This window comes from Amblyomma americanum, chromosome 11, assembly GCF_052857255.1.
Source record: "Amblyomma americanum isolate KBUSLIRL-KWMA chromosome 11, ASM5285725v1, whole genome shotgun sequence".
NCBI lineage: Eukaryota > Metazoa > Arthropoda > Arachnida > Ixodida > Ixodidae > Amblyomma > Amblyomma americanum.
Genome location: NC_135507.1, coordinates 6,589,957 through 6,611,427, shown reverse-complemented (window position 1 = coordinate 6,611,427; position 21,471 = coordinate 6,589,957). Strand labels below are relative to the sequence as shown.

Below are 21,471 nucleotides of genomic sequence, written 5' to 3'. Positions count from 1 at the left end.
CGGAATAATTTCGACCACCTGGGGATATTTAACGTGCACTGACATCGCACAGCACACGGGCGCCTTAGCGTTTTTCCTCCATAAAAACGCAGCCGCCGCGGTCGGGTTCGAACCCGGGAACTCCGGATCAGTAGTCGAGCGCTCTAACCACTGAGCCACCGCGGCGGGCAGCGGCGTGCGACTAGGAATCCGTTTTCCGCGCGGTGTTGTGTATTGGAATGACATGGCACCGCGTGGTGGTAACCGTACTTTCACGGAGTCCTGACATGAAAATGTTTCATAGACGCAGCTGTTACTAGCCCACTTCGGCTTAATTTTCACGTGACACGATGCAATGTGACGTCACACCAAGTTACGTGACAACGACGTAATATAACGTAAGACCAACCCGCATGAAGACGATGTAATGTGACTTCATACAACGTCACGTGACGACAACGACGTAATGTGACGGCATACCAAGTCAGGTAACAGATTATTGCAGAGTTCAAGCCACGTGGCTAGATGCCAGTTTTAAGAACATAATCAAATCCCCACCTACTAGTCCATGAAGGTACAAATGATATCCCAGCGATGGCAGGTGTGTGCTCTTTTATCCCTTGCTTTACGGCGCGGTTCAGGTGTCCGCCGATATGTGAGACAGATACTGCGCCATTTAATTTCCCCCAAAACCAATTATTATTATTAATAATTATTATTAATTATTATTATTATTATTATTATTATTATTATTATTATTATTATTATTATTATTATTATTATTATTATTATTATTATTATGACATCACTGGCTGACCTCAAATTGGTGGCAACATTCCCCGACTATATTCGCACCAAATTTCGAGCAACCGTTCGTCGTGCAGCGTTCCGAGTGGTGCCATAGCATTTCTCTTTGAAAATAGCTTACATGTTTTAGTCAAGTTGGAGGCTAGCTTGCGACCGGGCTTCGGACCGATGACATATGCACCTTCAGTTGCATGGTTTAAAGTGCGGTTGAGGTGTCCACCGAGACGTCGAGATGTGAGAGCTAATGTGCCCTTTCCTTTCCTAAAAGTAATCTTCGTATTAAAACTGTGACGCAACCAGAAATGGCGAAGTGATGTAGTATGCTTACGCGCTTTGGCATTCCTCCACGTAGGCCGCTAGAGTGCGCTCAGAATTTTTTGAGTCGTAGATGTATTGTGTAGGATTAGAAACGTTTATGACTGCGACACTCATGACAAAGATTCACCGCAGCGGTGGCGAAGTGGTTGAGCATCCGCCTCGTATGCGGGAGGTGCGGGGTTCGATCCCCAGTGCCGCCGGGTACCCACCGGTGATACAATGGGTACAAGCTTTCCCCTGGTCTGGTGCTCGGCTTATTTAGGGTGAAATGCTTGGGAAATAAGTCTCTGACCCCACCATGAGAAAAAGAAAAAATACCTTGTGACATCGCGCTCTTTGGCCATAGCTGCCCTTCCGCCATAAAAATCCATAATCATCATCACCTCATGACAAAGATGTCACAAGTCCTGCTTGAAAAATCGTTACGAATCAAGGAGATGCCTTAAGAAAAGGAAAGGTGTGTACACCAGGCGTTGTGAAGGAATATCACTGGTCCTGACTCATCGTCGTCACCAGCAGGTCTCTCCCGGGATCTTCAGATAGCCCGCTCCGGCTAAGCCAGCTGCTTCAACCCTATCCGCGCAAATTTCTTAATCTCATCCGGTTCTACCGTCCTCTCCTACGCTATCCCACTCAAAATACGCTCCGCTACCCTCACCGACCATCCGTTATTTGCCCTCCGCATCTCATGTCTCTGCCATTCCAATTTCTTTCACCCACATATCAGCTTGGGTATCATTACCTCTTCTTTGTCCCCAACACGAGTTAACTGGTCCCCTAGCTGATATCAACAAAGCGAGTGGACATGGAGGGTACTTCATAGTGACTTAGTAGTAAGTGGTACCACGTAGTGCGAGGTCAGCGAGCGGCTGCGTACGCTTAGATGTAGTGAGGCCTCAGCTCCCGTGAGCTCCTCAGTTGAGAAAGCTATCCCAGACTGCATCACGCTTGCCCACTTCATTAACGTTGTCACGGGCTCGCAAGAGAACGCAGAAATTGTAAGTCACCAATTTCGACGTCGACGCCGCTTAGCAAGGGGAAAGGCTCCCTTGTGTAAAAGAAGACGGACTATAAATACCCAAGACACATTTCGATTGATGTATAACTACCTTTATTGCATATTTTTTTCTAGTGGTTACGCTCTCTTTATTTCGCGATGTTAAGATTAACTGTTCTTCACTCGTTAATGCAGATGCCTCAGCAATATAGGCACGTGCTTCGCGCCTTTTCCGGAAGCAGCCACACCTCCCGCGATCGTTTTTTCGTTTATCTATAGATGGCTCTACACCTCAAAGCACTGAGCCACGCCGTCGGGCTTTTAAACACTCTTTTATTAGATGCATTGTTCGGGACGTTTCCGGAGCATGGTATAGATGGCTTGTAGCGACATCACAGCCGCCATCCTGTTGGCAAACCAGGAGCTCCGGATTTTCACAGACCGGTTATCTCCCCCTTCTGCAGCCATCGGCGAGGAAGGAACTTATTCCTGCACTGCTGTTGGGGTATGCAGCGACAAAATACTTCAATTGATCATCATCGTCAACAACCTAACTACGCCCACTGCAGAGTGAAGGCCACTCCCGTATTTCTCCATTTAACCCTGCCTTCTTAATCGCATCCACACACCTCACTCTCTGCAGCCCTTCCCCCCTTCCCCCTAACGCTTGCCTTTTCTTGAATACAGTAAGTTACCCTAAAAGACCACCAGTTACCTTACCTGCCCATGCCCACGTCCTCTCAATTTCTACCTCAGTATCATTAAATAGCGTTTCTTCCCTGACCCACTCTGCTCTCTTCCGGTCACATATCATTTACCTTCCCATAGTTCACTGCGTTGTCCTCATTATAAGTTAAAAAAATTTAGTTAGTCTCCACGTTTCTGCTTCTTAGGTAACTACCGGTAGGGCGCAGCTGTTATACCCTTTTCTCTTGAGGGATATTGTTAAGCTGCCATTCATTATGTTAGAAAACCTGCTAAATGCGCTCCACCTCATTCCTGTTATTCTAGTTATTTCACTCTCGTGCTGCCGATCTGCGGTCACTACTACCGCCAGGTAGCCGCATTCCATTACCACTTCCAACACTTAGTATCCAATCGTTAACTTACACACCACAGCCGTCGTTCGGCGGTTGAAACCGAAGCAGCATGAGAGAAAATAGGAAATTATAAATTTTTTACCGGTCGTAGGCGAATGCCACGTGGTGATCCATGTATTCTAGTAGGCAAGAAAACGTGTAACTAGATTTATTTTAATTTATGCAGTTAAAAAGTAATTGAAGGAACGCACAAGCCACATGCAGCGTTCTCTTTGCAGTGTAGCATACAGTGCTCCCCCGAGCTGTTCTTGTAGAGGAAATTGAAACGGCAAGCGTGAGGCGAGAGCAGCCAGAAGCTTCTTGCAACTTTTCGGTTGCATATGAGTCTTACCTTTCTGATGTCATGTGACCATATACGATCCCGCTCACGCCTTTCGAAACAGATCCTTACAAAAGATTTCCGATTCCAGGTTCGAATGATGTTATAGGGAAAAATGAGTATGCGCAATAACCAAGTGCATTTTTTTCAAGCGATGTTTATTGCTTCAGGGCACAAAAGGGTATGTAGTGATGGATGACGACGATGCTTAAAAAAATGAAAAAAGGTTCGCTGATCTAAGGTTTAGGGGGTTTAAGGTCCCAAAGCGACTCGGGCTATGATGGGATGCCGCAGTGAAGGGCTCCGGAAATTTCGACCACCTGGGGTAATTTAACGTGTACTGACATCGCACAGTACACGGGACTCTATAATTTAGCCTCCATAGAAATTCGACCGCCGCAGCTGGGACCGAACCCGCGTCTTTCGGGTCAGCAGCCGAGCGCCGTAACCACTGAACAACCGCGGCGGCATTCGCTGATCTAATGTAGTAATATATTTATTCTTTGTTCTTCACTCAATTCAAACAAACGGTGCAGAGGCCATGCATCTGGGTAAAGAAGAAAATTACGCCGTTAGATCATAAATACCAGACAGTGAAATTGGACACACAAAGTGCTTTCCTCCACTTGGCTTGCGGCCGTGCAAACAAGCAGTGGCTTACATTGCTTTTAGGGTATTGGTTTGGAAACGCCATTTAATTCGATCAAAGAATGTTTCTTCAAATTTCTGTTGTCTGCCCTTTAGTTTCCTTCGTTGTTTCCCCCTCCGTCTCGACGTGACCGACCATCACGTGTCCGGTCAGCGCCGGCTGGGCGAAAGGTAAGCTCCTTCAGGGGGGAAGCGGAAGCAGCGTCGGTAGTGCCACCTAGACGGCTGGGTGGAATTCCGTGAAGCAGGTGATAGCCTCTTCCAGATCAAGTCAGTGTCGTGATTCGTTATGGCGGCACGCTGTCGTCGCCTTCCGCGGTAGGCACGCGAGAAGCCTCGTCACCAGAGGTGGGCAACCTCATGAGGTTCCGACCTCATGAGGTCGACCTCAACCTCACGTCGTGAGGTGAGGTTGAGGTGAGGTCGGCGACGGCTCAAAAATTTGTGAGTGAGGTCAGCAAATCAGACCTCAACCTCACGCGTGAGTTTGAGGTTGAGTGAGGTCGTCATTCAGTGAGGTCGAAGTTTTGAGGTCGGGACTTTTTGCAGTTGCCACGTCTCACTCCGACGAGTGCCGCTTCCGAAGCGGTGTTGCAGCGGATCACCGCAGTGTTCATGCAATGACGCTTGGTGTTCGGTTTCCCCTGTTTGGACAACCGGATGCCAAAGTTCCCTCTTAGCTTCCGGTGCTGTGCCATAATGTCTGTGCAGTACGAGCCTACAGGAAGACGCACGCCTCTGGTCTTCCCGGAAGGAGTGTTACTGTCACAGCACGCCACTCTCCCTGCCCCTTGTCCCGCTGGCGTAGCAACCGTAGCTGCCTGCCGGTCGGCTCGAACTCCCGGGAGCAAGCAAAGCACGTAACTCACGTTGACTTCATTGGATTCCGCAAGCAAAAAGTTCAGTCCAACATGCACGCAATAAATTCGTCGCAGCGCGGATGCCCCTAAGCAAGACTGCTTCGTGTTCATGCTCGTTGCCGGCGCTGATGTCATGGCTCTTGCCTTGCAGTCGAATAAAGGGGATCCAGTTGTGCTTTACAAGTTGACTTAACGGAAACTGGAGTAGTCGGCACAGGCGAGAGAATTTGATTCAGGTGGTTCCGAACAATGACACCTGCTGATTTGATGAAAAAGCGCGAAGCCAGAAAAACCTGTATAACACCGTCGAAGCTTTTGATCGGTGACTTTCTGTTTCGAATCTCACACGAATTCTGTATATTCCCACTCCTTAACGCAAGCAGATACAAATATAATTCCACTTTTTTTATCCTTCCGAATCACCTCTCTTTTGGTCTCCGGTTCCTTGTTCCTTCTCGGAAATTCACTTATTATGCCGAAACACCGCAGCACGAAGTGAACGCACCGGCATAGCGGTGTTGCAGCGGCGAAAAAAATCCAAAACTATAATGAATGTATGGTGATGTGGTAGCTACTTCCTTTTCCTTTGTTTTTCTAATGAAGATGTGTGAATGGAACTGATTACATCGTCGCGCTGTGCTGCTGAGTCGCTGTTTCAAACCTTCTAATATGATGTTTAATGGGGCCCACTGTTGTTCGCTTCTATTTTTAGTGCGTGATTTTTGTTTGTATGTTTCTTATCATTCTCTCTTTTTTTTTAGCGATAGCTACATTGCGGTAGCATTTCGAGCCTTCAATGTGGCGGCCCCGCCACGCTGTCACGTGGTGCGGAGCAGCTGCTGGCGGCGCGGCGCGGCGCCGTGGCTGATTACCTGTTGGTCACGTGACCAAGTTCCATTCAGCCAGCTGAAGCTATCGTGTCACTCCAGTTTAGCCAGAGCGAAACCACCGCCAATTATTTTTTTATTTTCTAGTATGGGATCAGTTAGGTTGGCGGCCTGCCTTGCAGACGACCAGGCACGACACGTTCTCTTTCCTTTAACTATTTTGCAGAGACCCATCGTTCACCTTAAACGGCTTCGCAGAATGCTCGCGCGGTGCTCGTGGGTAAAAAACGTCGAGGATGCTGGCATACCGTTGATTAGTTCAGTTTTGAAGGAAAACAAGTGATTGACTTAAAGCAGCTTGTCTCAGACTGGTTGACGAAATGGTGCCCAGAATTCTTATGAGGCGTATGAGCACTTAGGCGTTTTTTTTTTTTTCCACGGGGTGGAAGAGGGGGTTGGAAAAAGATTTCGCTGCGGGAAAATTTGAGCGGAGAGCCATGGTTCTCTTGACAGAGAGAGCGGTTCACGCTGCCCACTCTAGGCCAGTTGTTTTGCCCCATGTGATTTTAATAGTTGGCACAGTGTTGGAAGACGTATACTCTAGCCCTTTCTTACAACATGTCGCGGGATCACCGAGTTATCGGAGAATTCCCAGGATTTCGAAACTATTACCATCGCCACCTGGAGGGAAGTGGCAGAAATGGGGGAGGGTCTTGACCTCCCAGGAACACCAACATCATCATCCTTAATTATTACCTGCAGCACGATCGGCTTTATTACGCCGGTCGTGAGCTGCAGGTATTCCTATTTTCCCGCACAATTGTATTCGGTTGCTGGGTAATGTACAATATTTAATCAATATCCTTGCCACTTTCAATTTGGCAGCGGTATATCAGACTTCCCCGGGCTCATAAGGATACACTGTTAGCATCATCACCATCATCTCGAGAGTCAAATGTATGTTAGTCACCTTAGGCATGTGTCGTTGCATGATCTTTGCAGTATGTCACACATGAGAACTGGCCCGTTTACCTGCTGGACAATCCGAATGTCATTATGTGGACCGGGTTGTGGGCACTCTTTGTAATGCTTCATGCGCGCATGTGTAGTAATTTGGGATCCATATGGATCTTGAAATGGGGGTGGAAGGGGGTGGATGGGGGCCTGGTATGACGAGAAATTACATCGTTGTCACGTGAGTAGGTGTGATGTCATATTACAGTGCCGTCACGTGACTAGGTTTGATGGCACATTACGTCGCTGTCACGTGACCTGGTATGACGCCACACTCACATGATGTCATTACTAATTTTACTAATTAGTATCAGCGTTCCCTTATTATATCAATTAGTATTAATTAGTTAAGCGACGTCATCGCCTTCGTCGCGTGACTGGTCGGCTCGTGACGTCGCATGATGCCGTTTCTTGTGGGCACTTTTTTGCGGAAATGACCTTGAAGGATAGCCATCTAATGCTTTCGCAATTATAAAAGAAGCCGCTCGCTTCTACACAGAGATAAATACAACGTGCCTCTGTTGGTGTCTTCAAATCAGGTAACAAAGAATCGCCCCTTAACTACCGCCCCATCTCTTTAACAAGTGTGCCATGTAAAATCATGGAACATGTCATTTATTCCCCCACAATGACTTTTCTTGACTCTAATAATTTTTTTCACCTTGCTCAACATGGCTTCCGTAAGAACCTATCCTGCGATACACAACTGGCTATTTTAATCCATGACTTGCATGTGAACCCTGACTGTAACATTCAAACTGACGCAATATTCCTGGACTTCGCGAAAGCTTTTGACAAAGTACCTCACAAACGCTTGCTACTAAAACTTTCATGGTTAAACCTTCATCCTAACATATTACAGTGGATAAGCGAATTCCTGGCTAACCGCACCCAGTATGTTTACGTTAATAATCAAGCCTCTATCTATCTTCCCGTAACATCAGGTGTCCCGCAAGGATCCGTCCTTGGCCCGCTATTATTTTTAATATACATTATTGACCTACCAACGCATGTCTCTTGTAACGTCCGTATTTTTGCCGATGACTGTGTCATCTATCGCACAATCAATGACGCCTGTGATCAGCTCGCCCTACAGAATGACTTAATCAGCATACAGGACTGGTGCAACCAATGGCTCATGGAACTAAGCCCCAATAAATGTAAACTCGTGTCATTTAACCGAAAACGTAATCCTCTCCTCTTCTCGTATAAAATCTCGCACGCCACAGTAGAATTAACTCAGGCTTATATATACCTCGGCATAACATTGTCTAATGATCTAACCTGGAACGCGCATGTGACAAAAGTCATATTATCCGCTAACAGAAGCCTTGGATTCTTAAAACGACATCTACGCCATGCGCCACAAAACGTAAAATTACTTGCCTACAAATCACTTGTCCGTTCTAAATTATAATACGCCTCTGCTATTTGGAGCCCTAACCAAAAATATCTAACAAATTCCCTAGAATCAGTACAAAGTCGAGCCACAAGATTCATATATTCGTGCTTTTCATATAATGTTAGTATATCCTCATTAAAAGCAGAGGCAGGCTTAACATCTCTAGCTTGTAGACGTCGTATCACTAGTATGTGCTTGCTTCAAAAATTTTATTACAGCTCACTTCGTCATCCGCCCTACATCAATCTGCCGGCACGCATTTCTCCCCGCATTGGTCATGCCCTTCAAGTTGCCCGGCCTCGTACGCGCACTACTACATTTGCATCGTCATTCTTTCCACGTTCAGCCACGGTCTGGAACAGCCTTCCACATGACATCGCCGCAATCACCTGTCCGTCAACATTTGTGAATTGTTTAGCGACTATATTTAACAGCGAATAATTTATGTACCTTACGTGCAAATCTGATTTATACACGTAACCCACCCCTTATGTAACACCCCCAATCCCGGGGGCCTTTAAGGTAATAAAGTGAAGTGTACTGCCGTCGCAGCTTGTTACGTGTTTTCGAAGGCAACTTACATGGGACTGAAAAGAGCGTTCTCGCTATGCCGGATAGAGCTGGAAAATCGAAATATACTGATATGCGTCTGCATAACCGTCACATTGGAAAGTACACCGACGACCAGTTTCTTTATATTCGGTAACAATTCTCAAGCCTGAAAAGAGTATCGTGAATACCTCCCCCCTCCTCCCAATTTCTGGTAGACGGTGTAGAAAGGCTGTGTTTGTCAATTGCCGGTTCGTGCGTGAATGAGCGAGATGCTTCCAATACTAACAAGTATACACGAAGCAGGTTCCCAATATTGACACATATAAAGTACTCACCGACGTACTGGTGGTAAGCGTGTATGGGACACCCGTGCCCGCAGGCCATGCACATCAATAGTCTCTGTACACACCTTATTAAATAATATCATCATTTTGGCTTTCCTGTCTCACAGGATTCTCAGAATTGCTTTTAATACTAAAACTTAATCGCTTTTTTTGGTTTTCGTTTTTTTTTTCTGAGGTTGAGCAGCAGGCCTCAACCTCACAATTTCAGGTTGAGGTGAGGTTGAGTGAGGCCAGCAGTGGCCTGAGGAAAAGTGAGGTGAGGGCGTCTAAGGAGACCTCAACCTCAACTGATGAGGTTAAGTGAGGTCGGCAAACTCTTCTTGAGGTTGATGTGAGGTCCAGATTTTTGAGGTAAAATGCCCACCTCTGCTCGTCACACACTGCCGCCAAACTCCGGGCTGGAAGCGCTCGCTTCCGCCTCTTACCCCGAAAAATCACCGCAAGCGGCTTTGCCCCAAGAATGCGGAGGGCACGGGAAGAGTCGTCGCGATATTCTTCAGTTCTAGGCGCATACAAACGCTCGCCACCGATACCGCCGAAATCGCGCCCTTGCAAGGCGGAAGCCCTTCTTATTAGACTTCTAATTCCGCCTTGTGGTTCCTCCCTCTGTTGCATTACGAATACGGTGCATCCGCCAGTTGGGAGCGAGATGTAACGCTGTCCCCACATCACAACTTCCACATCTGTCGTAAACATCCGTGGGGGATTGGTCGGCCTCGTTGCTAAGGCGCTTTAGACGTCTTGGTCAATATATCGTCGGAAGCCAGAAGCAAAGTACTCGAGCCGTCGTTGCACTTCAAGCGCAGGAAATAAGGACAAACAATTTCTAGTACGCACGGCTGCCACGGTGTGACGCTGAACATTCAAATTTATCGCGGGCATTTTGAACGTTCTGTACAACCCATTGTCTATGGCCGTCGCAAATAGTCGATGTGAGCGCAGGAAGCATTGTGGAGGTCAGATTAGGCAGCGACACGGAAAGGTCGGCCGTGATAACCACTACGTTTGCGCAGAACCTCTCCGGAGCTTTTAGTTTTACTGGCGGCGAACAGATGACGCGAGTTGTTTAACGTCCTGGAAAGCTGGGCATGCACTAGCTTGCAGCAATTTGGCAGCCGGTCACATTGCCCGACGCAACAAGGGGCACCGCTCACCAAGTGTGGCTGCACTAATCTCTCTAGAGAAGCGGCTCGTGCCATGCCTCTCGGCATGAGATAGCTCCATGCACAACCTTAGATTGGTACTATCTGTATCCTTGGGCTCGGAGAACGCATTAGAACAGTGTGGAATCTAAAGCTGCTTATCGAAACAACTCAGCAAGGTCGCTGGAGAAAGTGATTAATGTCACAAGACGCCTGGAGCACCGCTCTCGGAAGATCTTCATGCTAGATTTTGCTTTCGTCTTCGGCGGGAAATTTTTTGATCGACGTACGGGACACTGAAATAGCCCTATAAGATCTCACGTCCGGCTGTTCTATACTTTCTTGACTACATGACTACAGGCTGCTTTAGCTATGCACCGTATGAGAATACTCCCATTGATATTGTAAGAAAGACAGACTCGTGCTATAACCACTAGGCTTATCATAAGGAACTGAATTATTCACTCATGCCTGCAGGTTACCCTCACGGCACCATGCGGGCTTAATCACTGTTTCCGAGTGATGAATGCTGGACATCGTGCGTATAAGCTTTCAGTCATTTGTGGACGGACAACTACAACAAGCTCTCCCAAGGCATCAGCGAGGCAGCATTCCTTTCGCTTAATTCTGCCATTGCGCTTAATTCTCTAACCTTCAGTACCCTCTGACGCAGGGCAAGCCCATCAAAAACAGTACCCACATCTCAAATATATGAATTGACATAGATCGCCACGAATGCGAAATGCATTACGTCACTAGGAAAACTTACCTGTGTACTCAAGTAGAACAGCCTTTATGCAGATTCTTGCATCAGCACTTCACTGGTGAGTATCTTCACGACGATGGGCAGAAATTTAGGTCATCTAAAACTCGCTGTGTAGTTAACCTTTTGTGTTGAAATGGGCAGGCTAGCTCTTGGAATGCAATCTGGTACCCGACGAACGACGGTCATAACAAAGCGTAGAGGCATGGCTAGCCAGAATTTGTTCGCGTTCCAGGCAGTATATACCCTAAACTGCAGTCTCTGCTCCAAGGCAGCTGCCTAAAATTTTGGTGCTTAAAACGGTTACTGCGTTCCCAAGATTATCACAGCGGCCGTTACAGAACACTTCCAGCGCTTGTGCCCACGTTCGGGCAGGCGGCTTTTTTTTTTCTAAATTTTTGCATGTTGTTCAATGAATACGACTATTTGAGTTTCCCGGCTAAGACAATGGAGCATCCGGGACCAGTTGGTTATGGCATCTGACCAGGATACCATGAAAACATAATCTAGCCAAACAGCAACACCAACGATTGGGAAATATTAGAGAAATTATATGTGACCTTTTGATACCATCTACACCTGAAGAAGCAAAGAAAAATCAAAGTGTGGCTCGAGCTCACTAGTTAAGAGTTACGTGATGAAACGGTAGAGAAAGGAGACAAACACCACAAAAGTACAGGAAGCCCGCTCCTTTTTTAACAAATATTGTGTTTATTCTTGTGAAAACTCGCAAACCGGGGATCGGCAAGGAGACGAAGTCAACACCCCGTGCATGTATGTGCTCGTTGGTATAAACATTGCGCGAGCGCGAAAAAAAAAACAGCTACAGTGTGATGACCTCAAGTTATGACCAGCACGTTTCGCAAGAGCTTTCCTGAATGTGTGTTGTATGTACAGAACGCCAGAGAGAGAGAGACAGACATTGGCGCGGAATACTGCGCTGGGCAGCGAGACACTATCCCAGTCCTAAGCCACTAAGCCCGCCCAAAGTCCGGGCTTGGAATCACAGTAATAAATACACATCCGCTAAAAAAACAAAAAAAAACATAGAAAACGGCTCGAGGCCACTAACCACACTTAAGTGACAAAACTACACGCAAAGTAAAACACTCCGCAAACGCACTAAGTTGAAGGGAAAAAAATCTGCCACAACGACCACACTTGCGAGAAGCAAAAAAGGCTACCAGCACAACGCAGGTTCGCACAATACATCTCGAAGACAATCTGCAAAGGTATGTTACAAATGAGTGTTAGTCTTTGTACACAGAGACGAAAACATCATTTGCAACTTGCAACCTCGCAAAACTAAATCGCTACGACCACCTCTGCACAAACTGCCAGTAAATCAATAAAATAAAATGCAACAAAAAACAAATATCAGTCCATTACAAAAAAGTTCAACAAGGTTTCGTATTAACGTTCGTCAGGCTCAACCAAAACGTATACTTGTTCCAGCTCTTAACGATAACGACGCTCGCAGTTTTTTTTTTGTCAAACACACAACTCTCACAAGGAAAACACTATGGCACACAAAAAGAAAACGAAGTCTTTCACCACGGACGAAAAAGCTACAGCATCGACATTAAAGCAGGCACCACAGGCAGGCTTTGTTCCAGGCACAATTTTTTTGCGGACTGTTCGCTTGTTTTTCACTAGACGACGTGTAAGAACATTAACTTCGGTTCTTAAGGGCCCCGGGCTGCCTCTGTAGTTTGTAACAAGGGGGCACGTCCCGACGCCGCAAAGCAAGACAGCAGCGGGAGCCTGCTATACACTGTTCGTTCTCACGAAACAAAAGACATCAAACAATCACTACAGACGCCACGAGAAGAAACCACTGTTCTTAAGTGCCGCGGTCGCGCATACGCACTGTCGCCGTGTACAAAAGCACAGCCGTGCACACGGTAGGAGGTACTGGCACACTCTCCTCCACACCACACCCATCACTAGACGCTTCGAAGGGCAAAACACCCTCCAAGAACCCAAGTTCCGTCACAGGCATTCTCACACCGCGCGACCAAACATGAAGAAGCACTCCACATCCACGTTGCACCACCGACACACACGGTCCTGGCACAATCGTTTCTTTCTTTCTCGCACAATATTAATTGATCACTAGATGCTATGAGAAAAAGCCTAGGTCTTTAAGCGCCTTGGTGGCCCTCTGTATGAGCTCGTCCTTGTACCTCCATATCGTGGTGTCCCTGACTGTGTACACCTTGAACTCGCTGTTGCAGCTCTTCTTGAGGGGCCCCACGCAGTCCTTGCGGTAGTGCTGCAGCTGCGCGTACGGCGTGTCGATGCTGTACGTTGTGCACGTGCCGAAGCAGTTCAACGGGAAGTGGTTGTGCACGGACACGATGCGGTCGACGTTGTGAAAGCACTTGACGTACGAGCCGGGCTTGGTGAAGTTCTTGGCTCGGTACACGTGCTGCAGCATGTGCATGTACCCGGGGATGCCGACCTCGTGCACGGCGTGCTTCTTGGCGTCCTCGTTCATCATGTCGTCCAGGAAGTAGACGTTGCGCACGTTGTAGCTGGCCCGGGTGTAGTTCTTCTGCTGGAGCGCCATAGGCACCACGTCGTTCATGAGCTCCTTCCAGGTGCGGTGCTGAACGGGCATGACGACTTCGTCGATGTCCAGGAGGACGATGTACTCGTACGAGTAGAGATTTCGGTACAGGCAGTCGTTGTAGGGGATCAGTTCGTTCTGTCGCTTGTGGGTGAGCTTCATGCTCAAGAAGTGGTGTCGCAGTCCGGGCAAGTTGGGCTGGCCGCCGGGCAGAGTGATAGGCGTCAGCTCGACCAGCCCTTTCTGCTGGTAGTACTGCAGGGTCTTGGATATGTTAGGGTGGATCTCGAGTTCGTAGAGAAATATCTTCTTGGCGCCCAGCATGTTGAGGAGCTCGATCCATTCGATGAGGCGAACGCTGAGGTCGTCCTTGAGGAAGTCCAGGCCTTTGACGCACACGGCGAAGTCCTGCTTCTCGGCCGGCCGGTTGTTGACGACGCGAACGTTGTTGGTGGGCTTGTCGCACTGCTTTTCCACTAAGGACACGGACACGGGTGCTTCACGCTTCGGGTTGAGATAGGGCGCCTTGCAGGTCACGATGAACGGCTGCAGGATGCCGTCCTGGTAGTTGCCCCACTTTGAATACCAGGCGTAAGTGTACTTGGTGGTCGAGATTGTGGGGTAGGAGCCGGTGTTGTACCAGAGCTGACACAGCGTGGGCGGCGGCTTGATCTTGTCGGCCATCACCAGGATGCGGACCAAGGGAACGTTGCCAACGCGGGCCCGGTTATCGAAGTACGCGCCATAGATGTAGAAGGTGCCGTTCCGGACGGACAACTTCTGCCAGTAGAGGTTGTTGAAGGAGAGGTCGTACAGCTCGGGGTACTTGACGCAGCTCTTGGAGCTGATGGGCGGCTTGCGGCCGTTCTCCCAGTAGGCGCTGGGGATGTTGGACATGTTCGACAGCCTCGAGAGGAAGGCCTTCATAGATGCGGAAGGAGATATGTCGACGTGAGGTCTGAGGTCTAGAAGCGTTTTGCCGTCGGGCGTTGTGTCGCGGGCAAGAGCGGTAGAGGCCTCGAGCCTCGCGGTGGCGACTGCTTTGAGCGGTTCCACGGGCACGTGGTGCTCCGGAGGAGCGGCCGTCTGTAGTAAGGATCGCTGGAAAGGTCCAATGAGGAACGAGTTGCCAGCGCCGTGTGTGAAGTGGAACACGGCGTAACAGACGCCCATCCAGACGAAGACCAGTAGAAGGACCCTCCGTAGGGCCTTCCAGGCTACCAAGAGTTGCTTGCGAGCCATGGTCACAAGGCGGGGGTCAGGTTTTCAACGGCCTTTCCTGCGAACAGAAAAGAGAACAAAATGAAGGTTAATAACCTCCGTCTGCTTAAGCTTCATGCCAGTTTGAGTTTCCTAACACGCAATACTAGGCCAAAGAATAACACGACGAAACTAGTATACAAATCGCAGACTGACTGCCTGCGAACACGGTAAGATCGCGGCCATAGCGACCGTCAAGATGAATAACAATACGTGAATCGCGGAAAACAGAAAGAAGATGCGGCAGAAAGCAAGCAGCAACGTTTTGCAGGGTCAGATTTACGGTAAAGGTCAATATGAGTAAAATGATCAGTTCCAAGTAGAAGTGAGGCCGCGCTTGACAAGCTGAATATAACCACACGCCAGCGAAGAACACCTTCATGTGGCGTCTACGCGTGCCCCGTCGTCACAGCGCTTGTCGGTGCAGGAACATGCCACAGCAAGTGGTCGAAACGAAGGCGGCACTGTCCTGCCTGTATCTGCAACCAGTTTGAAAGAACAAACCACGCTGCGCATCTTGCACGATCTAAGATAGCGCAGCAGCAAGCAACCGTGAGACAAAGCTGCGACAAACACAGAAGCGTCCCTGCAGACATAAGAGGGAGGCGCTTTACGTCAACCTGCAATATGCTTTCACAAGCACTACTGAAGATCCAACGTCATCGCACTGATGATTCACACCGCCACAGCGTAAACAGCACGGGGACAAGCGAGAGAGAGAGAGCACGTACAAATAATCGCAAATCTCATCTTGAGTCTAATGTCCTGACTTCTTTCCTCAAAGCGATTAACCTCGAAGACCGTCGCCCACTAAGACCAACGAGAGCTCTCCTCCAGCCCACTAGTCAACAGCGCCAGGATCAAGAGCTAGTTTTAAAAAAGGTAGCACCAGCGTTCCGGGCAGCTGCTCACTCGTACACAACGCGCACCCAACGAGCCTACTACGCATCCAGAGTGCGCTGTAAATAAAACGCTAACGGCTCGGCTTCTTTTCTCTTAGGTCCTTCGCCTGTCAGGCCCGGCGGCTGCGTTCGCTCCGTGCGAGCTGTCGCTGCCGCGTCGTATAGAGTGCCGTGCGTCGTAATTACTCCTTGATGTCAACTCCGGCACGGCGATTCGTCCTCGCTCTCCCCTTCTCTTTACGTACGGCGGGAGGGGGCACACGAGTGAATACGTTTCCGTGTAACCCAGTAAGTGCACGAGGACGTGCTTTTCGCGGAAACGGCTGAACACGTGAAACTGCTCTTTTATGTTTCGTTACACCTGAAACGACGAGCAAGACTCGGGAAGCGAACGCTGCAAACGGCAGCGCGCTCCTGTCCATGGAGCTAACGGCCGTCTTAACGGATGCCTAGAAATAAGGGGCCGGCGCCGTTTAGCAGCGTTGGCTGTGTTTGCGTAAGGGCACTCGAACAGACAGAATTACAAATATTCAGGGAAAAGACACGCTTCGAATAACGAATTAAGTAGAAACTGTCACGTGTTTACGAATAACGAGAGAAAGGATAGAAGGGAATGTGAGAACGCAAATATACGGGGTGATTTTTTCTTTCACACTTCTACATTTTCTATTTTAAAAACAGCGCGAGACGCGCCAGTGCGCTCCATGCAGGTGTAATGCACAGCAAGGCGGACATTATGTATGAGACAGAGGTCAATAATTAAACGATTAACTAAAATTAACCAAACAGGTTTTTAGTTTTTGATCTTAGCGAGTAAAATTGTAATGCGAAATTGAAGGCCGTCAACATCGAAGGTTACCCAAGTTTTTAAATTTCCTTTATCGGTAAGGTGGTTCGAAATATCGAGCGTCAGTTATGCATTTCAACGCTCGTTCTGCTGGCTTTCCCGCGTTGCATATTTATAAATTGAGGTCGCTGTGTATGGAGCCGCCACTGAAATCAGGCTAACTGCTTCTACGCCACAAAATACATAAACTGCGTCTGTAACTGCAGCATTAGCAACGCGAGTGACAAAGCGAGTTCGAATCGTGCAACGCTGTTTACAAAAGGATGAAATAAAAGCTCGCGCAGTTGCCACACATTACGCTAACAAGCAAAAACTGTTCAGAACTTAACTGCTACGACAAGCCAGTAACGATTTAACGGTAGGCACGACTGGTTTGTACGGTTACCACACTCATGTAGGTATGTATGAATAAAATAAATGAACAATCGATTTCGTACCGAAAGGGGACTACATAAGATTCTCGTCGAAAGTTCGACTGAAGGAGACGTGTTAAAGTTGGTAAAAGCGCCTTGAAACGCCACTAGATAGCATTTAACAAAAACAGCAGGCACACGAAGAGAAGAATACTTTAGTAAAGTGGAGAGTTGGGGGAGTTGGTACATTTTTGAAACAAGTAAAACTGGCTTTACTTCTTTCAAGAAGAAGACTAATTTTCGGGCGAAACAACCGCTATGCGCCCTAGCTAGTATTCGACCTTCAAGCAGACGTACGACAATACCGAACATCAGAGTTCTCAAATATAAAACCGACTGAGGCAAAAGAAAATATCCAAATCGCAGGTGAAATCCACAACATTCAGAAGCTCGCTCACACCTCGAAGAGGCCTTCGCTAGCGCTTACCACGAAGACTGCATACCTGGAATTAACCAGCTAACACAATAAGATTCCTGAAATCTGCTGGTATCGGGAGTTTGCGGCCGGGGCAGGAAAGAGCTAGCTGAATACCGTCAAGACAGGCCTTTCTTCAGCACTGGGTAATCTGGCTGTAATTATAGTGATGATGATGCTAAAGACGGCGAACCAGTAAAACAGAGGACACGCGTTCCACAACCACCATACGGCGATGCAGCGAGATGATGCATCACGACCTCGGGGTGCACGCGAATCGAGAAGACAGAGACTGTCTTGTCGCAGATCTGAAACGTTGTATTTACTCCCAACAGTACGTACGCTTACATGCGCCTAGCAAGACGAAGGGAACAAAGAAAGAAGCCTGTTTGCGATAGAGGTCGTTAAGGGACGTAGTCAGGCGCCGATCACTACACCAGAGGCTTAGCGTTAACACGAGGGCGATATGCATAGGCGTGGGCGAGAAGAGGTTACCCACGAATGACCCGCCGAAACGAGCACAAGCGTGGAAGCAGCCAGCCCGAGGTGCGTGCATCTCTTTCGGAGCGTCGTTAATTACTTGCAGGGGTGCGAAGCACGGCCCAGCACGACAAACGAGAAATAACGCATTATGGGACGCGGCAGCAACATCCACTCGGCAGTTTTCTTGTCAGCGAACACGCCTCCAACCGTAAGGTCGTTCCGTGAGATTGTGTGTCATCAGTTGTGTCAGTTTTCCCTTGGGGCAGGCAACCATGGGACTGGAATGCGACAGACGCAATCAGCGCGAATCCCGGCCAGCAAGCAAGTTGCAGCGGGTCATACATACGCGGCGTCGGTCACTCTTATGATAAAAGAAGCAGCGGCAAATGCGTGGAAAACGTTGCTGCTTGGTGACGTTGCGTACTCCAGACACGTTAATGACCACCATCAAAAGGCGTAGCAGCGCGTTTTCTTTTTTGTTATTCGCGATTCCTCTAGTAATGTCTGCAGTGCTCGGCACGGCAGTTCGCAGCAACACCTGCGTGTGACTCGTATCCGTTCAGCCGGTGAACGGTTGAAAAGGGGCGAACAGCTACAGCAGCTGCAAGAGCACAAAGCAGGTGCAGTGCGCAGTGAATTACAGCTATTTCGCATTAGCAGACTATGTAATACGCTGCTTTTATTTGCAGCAAGTACGGCGGAAGTGATGCGAAAATCATGAAAATCCGCGACAGAATCAGGGAAAGTAAAAATAACAATGAAACCGGTTGAGCCAAGTGCTGGCGCAGATTCACGGTGGCTCATGTTCACGATCGCGCAGACTCACAATTGCGCAGGTTCACGAATGCGCACGTTCATGATGACGCAGAATGTCCGCTACAACACTACATTTAGTTCAGTATGGCACTAATGAGAAGATGCAGCGTAATGAAAAATTTGCGCCGCTTTAAACGCAGCTATCGTTAGAATCTTACCAAAAATGTCGGAGAGGCGAAAAAGGTGACGTCACTCGTTTTCTACTTAATTCCTTGCAGGGCCTTTTGCACGACATACCCACGAGTTCAGCGTCGGTCAAAGCGCCAGTTTCGTTACGCCGGCTCACTAAGTGAACCGAAAGCGATTGCTCAAGGATGATGGCATTCGGCTGCGCAGCACAAACTCGCGGTGTCGAATGCCAACAACGGCAACCGCATTTCAGTGAAAGCGAATATGTTTATGCACCGAGATTTCGATTCCTTTTAAAGAATCGCAAGTCATAGAAACTAATGCACACCCACTTATCGCGGTTTGTCGCACAGCGTAATAGCGACGTTTGGATGCAGAAATTCATTCATCAATCAGGAATGGTTTGGTTTGCTTTGGAGTTTAACGTCCCAAAGCAACTCAGGCTATGAGGGAAGCCGTAGTGGAGGGCTACGGATAATTTCGACCACCCGGGGTTCTTTAACGTGCACTGACATCGCACAGTACACGGGCCTCTAGTATTTCGCCTTCATCAAAATTCAACCACCGCGGCCGGAATCGAACCCGCGTCTTTCGGGTCAGCAGCCGAGCGCCACAGCTTGCTGAGCTACCACGGCGGCAAGATTCCATCAGGTATCATTAATGATCTAATCTTGCGTTGTTTAATCGGCGTGAAAAACAAAAAAGACCGACATTTTTGACCAGTGAACTTCGTTACGACGCATACGTGGGATGTGAGCGAAGTAACTTACGAGGAGCCACGATATCCGCGAATGTGTGCACGCATGAAGGCTCGCCACGATGCAGCCTGGAAGCGAGGCCGATACGCATACGGAGCACTCGCGGCACACTTACACTACATACACGAACGGGGGGCCAGTGAAGGCAGCGAATAAGCCACGCAGGGTGGATAAACCTGCACGTTTCGCGACCATAATTAGTTTCCCTGCCGAATGGTTTAGCGCCAAATCAACAGAGGTTACACCAGTGGAGGGACTTCGTGGGTTCGTCCGTTCCCTCTTTTTCTTTCTGAGGCCGTCGTGTTACTGAATTAATCACCAGCACGGAATGGATACTGGCTCTCGACACAAGGAAAAAGAAAAGGTGGCGCCATGTGTACACAACACGCCGAAAACGAAGAACCGGCTCTTGCTTCTTTATTTTACCGTCAAGGATGGAAGAGTGCACAAAAAAAAAGGCAGAAAAAAGGCCGGGAAGACGCAAATGAGCGAAATCTACGTATCGAGATAGCCTCTCGCGTTCGCGTGTCGACTCTTCGTGGAGAGGTCGTGCAACGCAGACACAATTAGACAACCAGCGTGTGTGCGCCTGCGTGTTTTTCTCATGTACCGCAATGAAAAAAAAAAAATGAGACCCTACCTGCCACAATTTGTCAGAATAAAAAAGAAAGACAGCGGCGCATCATTCGGCGAGACTTGAAAACTGTGCAGCGCGGGTGAAGTCAGGTGGAGCTGACGTCAGTTCCTTGTTGGGAGGAGGTCGAATGTACCCGCGAGAGAGGCGGCGCCAATTATGGTGGCCTACAAACGATATGCGATGTATACCCGTTAAGAACGCAGGCCAGTCTCGTTCCGCGTACTGATAGGAAAACTAAAGTTGGTGACCCGATAGGCTCGCGGCCGCTCCACCGCTTATCACAACACTGCACGATTTTAACTTGGCAGGAAAGGGGAAATGGGGGTAGGTTATGTAGGTACCGCATGCTTCTCTACCTCTCCATACACACTTTTCTCAACACAGCAATGTGGACAATATTTACGGCTTTTATGGACATAACAGAATTGTGGCCGGAGAAAAAGCTCTCTACACTGTGGCGAGCATTTTTATTCGCTCCGTAAGCTATTGCACTTACATGGTCTGAATTTGGCTGATTACTCCCTATATAAGACGTATACACTCTGTACATATATACGCGCTTGAGTGCTCTTTATGTGGTCTTAATATATGACAGAATACTCTCTAAGCACTAGGTACAGTCTGCATATATAGCTATACGGTTCAGAGTACCCCGCTAAATATACTAGATACATACTGTACGGGATGGAGTATGCACTCTCTAGCGCTGCGAGATAGCGACTACGTATTCTCTATATTCCCTCTACCTTACTCTACACGTAGCAGTGAGTACATAAAGAGTACGGTGGCGGAGACACCAGTGAAAACGTGCTACGCCCCTTATGCTCAATCAGCTGCCGAGGGCCCAAAGGGTGTTGCGAGGTCGTGGACACGCGTTTCGCGCACGCCGCGGCACACTGATGAACCTTCGCCGCCACGCCGACTACAAGCCTTCCAAAGCGCCAAGGCTTCACAACGTGAGGAGCTGACGTGCTGAAGGCGAGACGGCTGGAGCTGCAGTGCGTTTACACACGGCGGAACGGGCTGTGGCCCCCTTTAATTTTCCTCTCTTAATTCGCGAGCGAAAGGCTATTTGTCAGTGGCGAACGATCGTGGCGGTGTGGGCGCCTCTTCCTATGCGCGGACAATCAACAAATGAGCAGAACAGCCCATTATCTGTACACAAGT

The 21,471-nt window shown here is 48.5% G+C and overlaps 1 protein-coding gene and 1 non-coding gene across 10 annotated transcripts in view; both read right to left on the bottom strand.

Moving 5' to 3' along the window:
• Positions 1–93: 93 nt before the first annotated feature.
• On the bottom strand, positions 94–165 carry TRNAS-ACU (transfer RNA serine (anticodon ACU)). Its single transcript has one exon. It is a non-coding gene; the product is annotated as a tRNA-Ser (tRNA).
• An 11,597-nt stretch (positions 166–11,762) lies between these two features.
• Positions 11,763–21,471, bottom strand: part of LOC144111184 (uncharacterized) — a 214,711-nt gene continuing 205,002 nt past the window's right edge. For all 9 annotated transcript variants that reach the window (XM_077644358.1, XM_077644360.1, XM_077644359.1 and 6 more), the window contains one exon: positions 11,763–14,923. In XM_077644358.1, the coding sequence (XP_077500484.1) occupies positions 13,195–14,886 (1,692 nt within the window). In that variant the 5' untranslated portion in view covers positions 14,887–14,923 and the 3' untranslated portion in view covers positions 11,763–13,194. The remainder of the gene's footprint in view (positions 14,924–21,471) is intronic.